A 12,032-nucleotide genomic window follows, 5' to 3' on the forward strand; every position below is an offset into this window, starting at 1 on the left:
ACAAGCTGGTGCCATCTTCTGCCACCTGAACATTCCTCTTCATCTCTCACAGGCCCTTCATCTTTAAAACTTACTTGTTTCACCACCCTACCACCACCCTTTCTCTGCTTTTTGAGACCTGCTGCTGGTATCTCTTTTGTTTGTTTGTTTGTTTGTTTGTTTTTGGCCTTTTCCTCATCCTTGGTTCCTATGTTAACTTGGGTTTCTTTTGGAAACCCTTCACAGTATTTGAAGTCTAATATCTAGTGTTGTTGAAAATGAAATTTTTGTTTTGTTTTCTTTGTTGCTTTTTAGTGGTCCCAGGAGGATCATTTTACAAACAGCAGTTTCATAGTAGAAGTCCTACTGTGGGCCTCCCCCTGTCCCTCACAGCTCTCTATATGAATATTTCTCTTGGGCACACTCATGTTTTATCAGCTTCCACTATATACTATCCAGATCCAGAATTTCCACAGATTCCATACATACTGAAGGTTTTAGTGTTACTTTTCACGCTTGGAGCATCATACCTTTAACTCTTAGAGAACTTTGTCTCTTGCTAATTTTTTTCATAAAAATTACATATTAGCTTTTCCTTCTATTTAGTCATTTGCTTTTCAGTACAAATGAATTGCTATTTATCCCAATGTGTGTGTGTGTGTGTGTGTGTGTGTGTGTGTGTGTGTGTGTGTTTTCTTTTCATTGAATCATGTTTTGGTATCCATTATCTTTCCTTATAACTTTATGACACCCACACATTTAGGGAGCATGATGTTCTCATTCTTTGTCTTTGTCTTTGTCTTAGTTTAACAAAAATGTTCAAATGGTATCTTTGAAAAACCCTGATTCACAAGAAAAGTTAATCTATGCTAAGCTTATATTAGTCACTATTAAGTTAATCTATGCTAAACTTACATTAGTCACTATTTGGGGTCTGATTTTTAACATACTACATTTTTTATTAAATTTTCTATCTTCTGGTCTCTATGTGTTTATTTTGACCTCATAAGAGTGTTAACGTAAGAAAAAGAAAATTTCCTAAGGAAGATTAGCTTCAAATAAGTTTGGTGTCATCATAATATCAGCCCATTCTTAATTGATTTTTCAAACTGTATATAGTATTTAGTATACTATTTAGTATAGGAAGCATCAAAGTCTAACTTTTGATGATTCCAGAACTTTTTTACTTATTTAAAAGTCTCTATTTCTTTCCAGACTTATATGAGTTAGAGACCATGATATACCCTGGAGACTTTAGATACTTACCATTAAAATCAAGTGAGGAATTTCTCTTAAGTTCTTGGCCACTTTTTCTTGAACACTTGTGTTCTGAAGTTTTCCTTATCACACAGTCTTTCTGTGAATATTTAAGAAATAATTTCTAGTTTTTAATGATCATAGCCTTTCAAATTGTTTCACCACGGAGTCTCAGTTATTGCTTTGTGATTTTGGAGAATCTGCTTTCCTCAGGTTCAGGGGATATAGTCTTTGTAGTCTTTGCTTTGCTTTCACCAAGAAGAACATGGTTACATTCATTTCTATAAAACCTTAAGTTGCAGTTTGGAGAAGTAGGTAGAAGTGGAAGAAATTTAAAGCACAGGAAAACAAGAGAAAAAGAAATGTTCTCAGTTTTAAATGGAATTAGTATTAGTGCTCGACTAGCACTAAGAAAATATAGAAGTTTCTCAGCAAAAAATGAATAAATCATCATATATTTGTTGCGTATTTCTTGGCTGTGAGATCTTAGAAGGAAAGGCCATTGTGTTCCTTTACCCTGAAGACATTCTAGCAGTATTTGCATGCATTTTAAAGAAATAGGAACCATTTCCTCACTTCGTCATTGCTTATAAAAAGGCCTTTGTTTTACAGATCATTAATGTCTGACATCAAGAGTACTTGTTGGCACAAGGCTACTTTTTTCACAGTTTCAACTTTAATATATGCAGTAGTCAAGCGACCTGGCAGCCAGTACCCCTAGAGCTAAAGCCTTGGTTTCTGTCCAGTCAGCAGTGGCTTATTTTGCAGAGTGACTGCCTTGTTTATAAGTATCTCTTGTTGCCTTGTTTCCCTTGTAAGTTCTTAACTATTCTCTTGGCATCAGTCTAGTGGTTATTTGTATTGATAGTACATTTTATAAAGAGTTAAATTCAGCAATGTTACCTGTTGTCTGAAGATGTAACAACAGAGTTGTCTTTGAGGATAGGTCTACTATTTCTCTACTATGGTGTCATCCGTGTAAGGTAAATTAAATAGGTAGGTTTAATTAAGTAGCCAGTAAAGAGAACACCATGTTGTATTCAGGCAGAAAGAGAAGTTTAATTAATTAATTAATTTTATTTATTTATTTCTATTTGTCAGTGGTGGGGCTTGAACTCTGGGCCTGGGCGCTGGCCCTCAGCTTTTCAGCTCAAGGCTAGCTAGCACTCAACCACTTGAGCCACAGCACCACTTCTGGTTTTCTGGTGGTTAATTGGAGATAAGAGCCTCATGGGCTTTCCTGCTCAGGCTGGCTTTGAACCAACGCGATCCTCAGATCTCAGCCTCCTGAGTAGCTAGGATTACAGGTGTGAGCTACCGGCTCCTGGCTAAGAGAAGTTTATTTTACCCAACTGCTGTCCCTGCCATGTGTGGTGGCTGAAGGGGTGGGCTGAGGTTTGACCTGGGTTTAAGTAGGGAAGGGGTAGAAAGGAGGTGCAGCCTGGTGAGGGAAGGTGTGGCCGCACCACATGCAGATGTGGGATGTGACCTCAAGGCCTGGGACCCTCCTGCAGTTCAATGGAGGTTGTGATGGGAGCCCATGATGTGACTTGAGAGGAGGGGGAGGTAACTACCAGTTACTTAGATGACACAGGTACTGGGTGGAGACTTAGCCAAGTGGAGGGAGGAGACTGCCCTGCCAACTCAGGACAGACCTTACAATCAGAACTTGCATATTAAAAAATTCTAGTGTGGGTTGTTTGTATGTCATCAGTAAGATGACCTCAAACTTCTTAGAAGTAGCTGAGTATGTAGACTAGACTGATTTCCAGTAAAGCCTGTAAAAAAATCCAGTGGAGTGTATTTAAAGGGGCCTCACTAAAGTAAATATGACTTACTTCAGAAAGCTTTTTACATTGTGACATAAAAGCATTACTTTAAATACTGAACTTGGAAGGGAACTTGGATAATTAAAGCAAAGTTGGAAAAGCACATATTTATTCAGGCATGCTTAGGAAAACAAATAATAAGGAAATATCTTTCTAATTTGAGAGATTTGGAAATCAGCTTGCAGCATCATAAAAATGTTCAGTTCCTTTGATTTTTTTTTTTTCAAGAAAGAATATTTGAGAAAATAATGACATCAGTTTGCAGAAGCTTCAAAGGATTATATCTTGTTTGTTGTGCTTAATGGTGTAACCTGAAAAGGTGAATTCATTAGAACGCCTTGGATTTTGTGGCTTGAAATCATAAGCATAAGGCTAATCCAATGAGGATCAATGTTGATGACATGATGTTTTATTTTTGTTTTCTTTGAGGTTCTAAAGAAAGTCAGCTTTTTACATTAATCATCTATTAATATATATTTAATAAGGGCTTCCTTTAGTGATTCTTCTCTGTGTTATCATTGACAGGCTGTTCTGACTATAGAGGTTTACAATTTTGCTCCTGCTCCAGTTTACTTTCAAATATTAGCATAATGCAGAAAAGGAATAAGTAACTGCTGTCTTAACCATTGGTCTTTCAACCAGTTTTTCTCCTAATACTTACTTAATGGGCTTAATGGTGTAGTCTTAAGGAAAGTCACCATTTTTCCACCTTGTCTTGTGAGTTTTTCTAGTGCACGTCTTAGCCTACTTAGGTGTTTGCTAATTTATAGTATACCTATATGAGTATCTAGTAAATATTTCTAAAATGGATGAGTCTCTTTTTGTTGTCCTTTGTGTATTTTTGGAAGGAAAGAGCTTGTACAAATTCATAACCATTTGAAAATAAATTGCGAATTGAGACTTCTAATGTGAGTCTCAGAGCTACTTTAGAATACTTAAGAAAACCTTGTAGAATATCCCAAATAAAGGGCGTGTTTTAAAATTATGAAACATTATCCAATTGTAGCAGATATTGCTAAAGCATTTATGAACTTATTTGGGGATCTTTCAAAAACTACAGTAGCATTTGATTAGATTTTGTGTTTGAGTGGATTTTTGAATCTTGAATTACACTAAATATGATTTCGTCTTGGCTACCATGGACTTGTTGTGATTTAATTTAAAATGTAGTGTATAGGCTGAGATTGTAGCTTAGTTGTAGAATGTGCACTTACTATATGTGAGTTCCTGGATTCATACTCTAGTAACCCCCCACCTAACAAAAAAAAGTAATACATTCCTCTTACTACAGGGAGGAAAAGACAGGTATGGTCCTGCTTTCAGGGAACTTAAAGCCATAAAAAATTCACATGAAACTAAAAAGAAAAAACATTTAGAGTCCTTCAGTTGATAATTGAGATTTTTTTCTCAAATGTAGGTATTACTGCTTTTAAGATATTATTTGCTTGCCTTTTCTTCCTTTTTTGATAAGATATCTTGAATTAAACTTACAGTATAGTTTATTTTAATTATATTGACTGAAAATAATTAAACTTCCATTGAGAAATCCCACTGAAATGACTGAAAAAATAAAAATGGTATATACCAGGAATAAGAAGAAAGAAGAATATAACTGTGGAAATAAATAGTGCATGTAAGAAAAGCTCATTCTTACTGAAAATCCTGAAGAAGTCTGAAATGACTAGTAATAGATGGGACTAAATACAATAATATCTGTTAGAGAGCAGAATATAGAGAGAGCTCAGTGGTAAGAAATAATAGTTAGCTTTTCTGCTCTATGCATATTCCTCCTTCTCATTAGGAGCAGATATTCCTGGAGAAAGTGAATAATAGAGCTTCTACATGGAGAAGTCAGGCACACCTGAGTATGAAGAAAAAAGGTGTATGGAAATGAAGAGCATTTAGTGAAAGTATAAATACAAATCAGTGTGACTACAACTGTGTTGATCTCATTTAGTGGGCAAAGTGTTTGATGGCCCCACTAATTACACATGTAATGTGTTTTTTCCATACCATTTTCCCATCCCAGCAGAGTATTGGTAGGATCCCCAGAATATTGTGGAATAGTTACCCTGGAATTACCTGTCTTTATAGCCCTTATAGTTTCTTTTTCATATCTTTAATGAAACAAGGTAAAATTATACATACTGAAAAGTGTCTTTAATGTAGAAGATTTCAAACCAAATTTTTTAAAAAGGGAAGTCAGGTGAGTTGGGAATATAACTCAGTAGTAGATCATGTGCCTTTCAGTGCATGGACGTGGGTTCAATCTCGAGAGCCACCACAACAACATAAAAGGAACCTGAAGTAAAGAAAGACAAGGGAACAGAGGAAATATATCACAAATATGCACATGCACCTACACAAAATATACTTAGAGAAGATATGTTGATTAAGTAAGAATATTCAAAAATAATTCTAATTAAAAAACTAGAACTGGAAGTGGCGCTGTGGCTCAAGTGGTAGAGCGCTAGCCTTGCGTTCAAGAGCTGAGGGGCAGTGCCCAGGCCCAGAGTTTAAGCCCCAAGACTGACAAAAAAATTAACAAAACAATAAACAAAAATCTAGAACTCCCAGAAAGTGTGTATGTAAGAGGATATACATTGATAGATAATAGAACAGCATATATAATATAGATATATACTACCTCTTTTTTCTGTAGACATCCTAGGGGGTGAATATGGGCCCAACACACTTCTACCGCTCCACTCTGCTACTTTTGGGACTATGATAAGGAGAAGATATAAGAAATAATTAAGGTTCCCTGAATTAATTTCTAGATATCTGGATTGAAAGATTCATGGAGTACATACAGAGCACATGAATGAAAAAAGGGCCATGTGAAGAAACATACATCATTTAAATTTTTTAGTATATTATAATGAAAAAATGACCCTAAAAACTGCAGTGCAGGAGCAGGTAGAAAGTGTAGAATGGGTCCTGTACTAAGTATTGAGAATTGGACAGGAAATTCAATTGAGGGAAAAATTACTCATTCAAAAATGACTGTATAGCTTAAGAATAAAGATTTTGAGCTATACAGATTCCCAAATCTCTTTTCCCTTCTTCTCCACAAAACTACTGAAAGATACCTCTCAGTGAAATAAGGAAGAAAATCTCAAAGGTTTCAAGAAGTGAGATTCTACCCAGGGGAGTCCCCAAGGATTCCCAGGAAGTTGGTAGAAAAAAAGAATTACTAGAGAACAATGAATATACAAAAGGAGGGCAGGGCTGCAACTGTGTTGATCTTTAAGAGTAAAGAAAGAATAATTGATTTCTTTGATATCACCAAAAGAGCTTTCATAGTAGTGCAGTACACATTATAATGTTGTGATAGGCCAAAGAAAACCAGTTAAACAGAAAAAAAAATGAACCCTCAAAAAACTCAAGGACAAGTTACCCCTACGTTGATTAGTCATGCATGTAGTTTTCATTTTACCAGAAATTGTCAAAACTAGAGTGGAAACAGATGATGCTATGATGGTTTTTCTTTTGGAGAAGTCAATAGATGGTATCCAAGATAGAAAGTTATTTAAAAGTAACTCCGTAAGCATATTATTTAGAAAGAAAGATAGGGGGAAAAAATGAGACCTTTCAAAATTCTCACTTTTGAGGAGTTAGAATTGGAAGTTAGGGAAATAAGACAGCTTGTTTGTGACACAGATTTTTCAAAGGATTTTGGATCACACATCCTCCTGTAAAACCAAGACAAAAAATTGGGCATGTATATCTGACCAAGATATATCTACCTATGAGTTGAACTCTGCTGTATTTTATAATCAGTTAAAATAAAAGTTGTTAAAGTAAAAGCTTTTTTCCCCCCTTGTACTCATGGATTGTCCTGGTCACTTTTAGAGACCATAATGTAGACACAGACTATTTCACTTCTCTGTTAACCTCCTGCTGCCCTGTTATCTCAGTGTGTGGAAGCACATACTCCAGGGTGATGAGTAAGGAAGAATCAAGCCCACATTTTTTCAAGTGGAGTGATTCTTTCACTATTCACTTAGAAGATGTTTTAAATACCAATGGTTGACTTCTTCCAAAGAATATGCTTTGTACTCTACTCATTATGATCATTTCTAGCACTGGACTCCCACCCTGTCCCTACCTCACAATACACACTTCTGTCTGGACAAGTTGGGAATCAGAGTCCAACAGAGATTAAGTGGTTTGTGCTAGCAAAGCACAGTGAAGCCCTGACCTTGTTTCTGGACTCACTTCATTGCTCCTCGTAGTTTTCCCTGGTACATTCAAATGCTCCCAAATTTATAAAGCATGTGCACATGCTACCTTAGTGTACCTCCTTTATGTATAAAACATGATAATATCCAGTGTATTTTAAAATTCAGTGTATTTGCAGACTCTGTACCTCTTAATCTGATTAATTTTGGAACCTGATTTCTCTTTTAAAGATTCAGACACTTTCTTTTTTGTTGTAGTTGTTTGGCTATCTATGTTTATATTTTCATTTGGATGGCTCCTTTTTGTTATTGCAGATATTTTCTTTCATCCAGAGGTAGGATGCCTGCCTATGTTTTACTACACCCAGTGTGTTCTAGCAAGTCACTTCTCCCTATGAACCCACAGATATTGTGGCTTGGCTTCAGCTATGTGGAGTCTATTCCTCAGTCACAGGGCAGGAGAACAGTAACAAAACTCATTTCTCAGGATTGTAGCTGCCTGGCTGCCCTTTTAGAGAGAGCACTCAAGAGTTTATATTTATCTTCTCAGTTACCACATGGCTTTTGTTTTTTGTTTTACTTTTAACATATTTTACTCAGCCAAATGTTCAAAGGGGATTTTCTTTGGAAAATATGAAGTAAGTCATTTAAAGAAAACAAAGTTACTTAGGGGGGTGCAAAATAAAATAACTTTAATCACCAAGTTAGAAAAATGGTTGTGTCCTGAACTACTGAATGCTCATTGTAAATGATGTACTGGTAAGTTCTCTTCACTCTTGCAAAGGTAGAAAATTTAAAGTGTCTTAGCTTAATTTATTTTGAAGGGGATAATCTCCAGAAAACATAGTTTGGGTATGATTTTTGAGTTTATTTCCTCAAGTGTTTTTTGTTAGATTGTTCAAGGAGTCCTGAGATAGGAGGAAATAGTTTTATTGTAGGTAGTTTTTTTGGGTTTGTTTTTTCAGGTTACACTTCTACAGTTACACTTTTTAAGCACCAGTGCAGGAGCTTATTCTTTTTATGACCTTCCTCCACCCATGTGAAGCTGGTGTGTTTGTGGACTGGATTCATGCATTAAGAGCAGACAATGGGAAAGAATGAGGGTAGGAGTCAAAATTTAATGTGATGGATAATAGAGGTGGAGAATTTCACAGAGTAAGACCACAATATACCATTACAATCTCTGTGCAGTTACTCTGAATATATGGCATTTCTTCCATTTCTCAGGGAATCATTTTCAAGTGTCTACTTTGAAATATAATTGAGGGGTTGGAGGAATGACCCAGAAGGAATACTTTAATTTCTAATAAGTACTTATTTTGTTTACCCATTATAAATATTTGTGTCTAACATTACCAATAGTTATAACAAAATACTGTTTTATGGCTAGGCCAGTATAGCTGGTGATAACATTATCTGTTTACTATTGTATTTATTCTCTAGAGCTACTGTTGTCCACCAGTACAGTAGCCATAGCAGCATGTGGCCCTTTAAAGTTGATTTGAGTGAATAAAATAAGTTATGCATTTTTACTAGCTTAATAATAAACTGTGACTAGTGACCACAGTAAAGAATATTGCAGAGATAAAATGTTCTCACTAACCCAGAAGTTCTTTTGGACAGTACTGATCTAGATGCTAGCATTTTCATATTCATGGAATAGCCAATAATTTCAAACCCCATACCATGCCAGTGGTTTGGCATTTGTCCTGTGGCTATAGAGAGAAATGATAATTGAGTAGCTAAGATATATATAATGTATGATAACTCCTTTTCTTTGCCTACTATTTCCTTTTATTCCTTTCTCATGTCTTTTTATTCTGGCAAAGGGCTTGAAAGAACTCTGTTAATGTTAACCTTAAAGAATTCACTGTAACCTATTTGCTGTGATTACAGATAGTAGTATGGATGATGCTTAGCAAAATGAAAGAATTCGTAGGAACATTTCACCTTTGACCAATATAAATGGCAAAGCTGTTAGTTACACACATGGCTGAAGGACAGTATGGAAATATTGGCCAGTAATGATGGGTCTAGTATCTAATTAGGATCTACCTGTAACTGGTCAGCAATCTATGCTTAAGAGCCATAGCTGAAGATCCCTGGTAATTATATGTTTTTACTTATACAGCAACAAAGAAGAGAGCGGGAAGCTAGAAGGCAGCAAGAACGTGAACAGCGAAGGAGAGAACAAGAAGAAAAGAGGCGTATAGAGGAATTAGAGAGGAGGCGTAAAGAAGAGGAGGAGAGGAGACGGGCAGAAGAAGAAAAGAGGAGAGTGGAAAGGGAGCAGGTTAGTTCACAAAGAAGAATCACCCTTCATTATAAAGTTTGTTTCATTGTGAGTTAGGGGATTTGAGGGAAAAAGAACACATGCATATGTATATATATTTGCATTCATACATACATTCAGAACTTTAGATATTTAAAAATTGGTGAAACATTAGAACTTCACTAATAACTCTTTAGTCTTAGAAAAGAATCTGTAAATCATTATACTTTAGAAAGTTCTTGAAACCATCAGTCTCCAGATAGTAGGATAGTGACAGATATCTGATTATGTATTCTCACACTTGGCTTTAAATGTTAAGAGCCCCAAATGTGGGGTCATATGGATGATGAGACTATCTTCTTTTTTATGAGGAAATTAAAATCTCACTGCCAAATTTCTAGTAAGAAATGATTGAAAAACCCAGCAATGGCTAAGTGAATACAATAATATAGATTTGCATTCAATTCTGCATATTTATTTTCAACTTTAAAGAAACAAACATTGTTATCTAGTTCAGCCAAAAATAGCAGGTTCTAGTTGTGTGTGTGTGTGTGTGTGTGTGTGTGTGTGTGTGTGTGTGTGTGTGTGTGTGTGTGTGTGTGTGTGTGTGTGTGTGTGTGTGTGTGTGTGTGTGTGTGTGTGTGTGTGTGTGTGTAGCATTTTATTAACACCAGGTATAGTTTTATTTAGAAATTTCTTTTATTTCCTGATGTACTTATAAAAACAAAAAAATAACCTCCTGGCCTGTTTATCTTTCCTGTCTTTGAACTGATCACTACCTGGAGCTTTGAGTAAAGAAATAAATCGTATGAATGGGGACCAATTTAAATAAGACTGGAAATGCATGTTAAAAATACTCACAAACCATGATGTTAACCTCCAAATGTAATTCTTCAGCTATGTTCCTTGATACTTATTTAACTAATTGTGTTCGTCTGATTTTCTGGGGCTTCGATCTGCATGTTCACCAATGTTTTCCTACAACTTCCTTAGTATAGGATAAGTTCAATACTTTCCTAACTGAAGTATGCTTGTTTTTTTTTTAGTGAATTTATTTTTTTAACATTCTGATTATGTTTGTACCTGAGGGCTACAAATTAGAGAAAACACCAGCTTTTAAGAAATCACTTTGAGATAATTCTTAACAATTTTATGTGTCAGGCGGGAATGATGGTAATACTTCAGTGTTCTAGTGACAATCATTAAGATTTCATGAGCAGCAATTATTCTGTATTTTTAAAAAGAAATCTAAAATTATTGTCACTCTGCTTTCCTTATTCTATTGCAAAATAGCAGTTCTCCGTGGCAATAGTGCTGTAGGACACATCTCATTCCTGTGTAAATGTGTATATTCATATATATCTATTGTGATCCTTTGTGGTTTGGGTAAGGTGTGATTTTTTTTCCCCCTACTTCCTATGGTTTGAAGGCCGAAAACAAATGAGTATACCTACTTGACTTTTCAAGTTAGGGTTTAATTCTGTTTTTTTAACAGAAGAATTGAGGTGGAAGTCAGGGTCCTTTTTCATCATCAGTTGGGTAAGATCATGTTTATCTCAAAGGCAGTTATTGGCTATTGATCACAGGAGGTCAAGACTTGATGTTTCAGTCAGATTCAGGAGGCTTTACTAGTGGCCTTATGGGTAAACTTCCCTGCAGATTAGCTTTTTTTTTTTTTTTTAACTCAATATGATTTATAAAATAGGAATTCTAAGAATGTTTATATACTGTGATTTTCTCTGTTGCAGTATTCTCTTACTGATTAACTATCTGTTAAGTCCCTGTCTATGGCTTATTTTCATTTTAAGGTGTGGGACCTGAAACAAGGAATGATCAGTAGCAGACACTATAAAAACATAACCTGAATTTCAGGGCATTTTTCCACCTACCCTTAGTTTGCTCACCTTCTAGGATAGGCAGTTTTTTTTTTCCTCTGTGAAAAAGGAACATTCTTCTATTTGTAAAATGTTTATTACTCTCCAAATCTATTTTGTATCTGTCTATGTTAGAACCTCATACAAATACAGTAAGAATTGGAGAGACAAATGAGGGTTGAAAATGAGTGGTAGGTAGTATGCTGGACCTGAATGGAAATAGGATCAAGGAACTAGGATCCTGATTTTCCTGTCCAAATGATAATGCATGCATCCTCGAGGTAGGTTACATACTTCGGATGTGTTTACCTAATTTCATAATTATTGAGGTTGATTATTCTCTTATTGAAAAAAAGTCACCCTCATCTTTACAGCATCACCCATGTACATGTGCTTTCCTGTGTACATACACGCTCATCATGAATTTCCTGGGGCTGTTTGTTTGCAGAGTTTCCTGATTCTGGTGTTCCTAGACCACAACTTTCAGAATGCAATCATTCCAAGTGCCTTCTGAATCATAAGTAGAAGTACAAATCATGTTTGTTTTATTTTAGTGTTTAACATGTTTTGGTTTTAGGTTTCAGAAGTTGGTGATCCATGCTTATCTAAATTAATAAGCATATATTTAACTAATCAG

The 12,032-nt window shown here is 35.5% G+C and overlaps 1 protein-coding gene across 50 annotated transcripts in view; it reads left to right on the top strand.

Moving 5' to 3' along the window:
* Positions 1-12,032, top strand: part of Map4k4 (mitogen-activated protein kinase kinase kinase kinase 4) — a 175,865-nt gene that overhangs the window by 131,796 nt on the left and 32,037 nt on the right. For all 50 annotated transcript variants that reach the window (XM_042695566.1, XM_042695565.1, XM_042695564.1 and 47 more), the window contains exon 13: positions 9,381-9,542. In XM_042695566.1, the coding sequence (XP_042551500.1) occupies positions 9,381-9,542 (162 nt within the window). The remainder of the gene's footprint in view (positions 1-9,380; positions 9,543-12,032) is intronic.

The sequence above is a fragment of the Dipodomys spectabilis genome, unplaced genomic scaffold (assembly GCF_019054845.1).
Source record: "Dipodomys spectabilis isolate Male_0828 unplaced genomic scaffold, ASM1905484v1 ptg000187l, whole genome shotgun sequence".
Lineage (NCBI taxonomy): Eukaryota > Metazoa > Chordata > Mammalia > Rodentia > Heteromyidae > Dipodomys > Dipodomys spectabilis.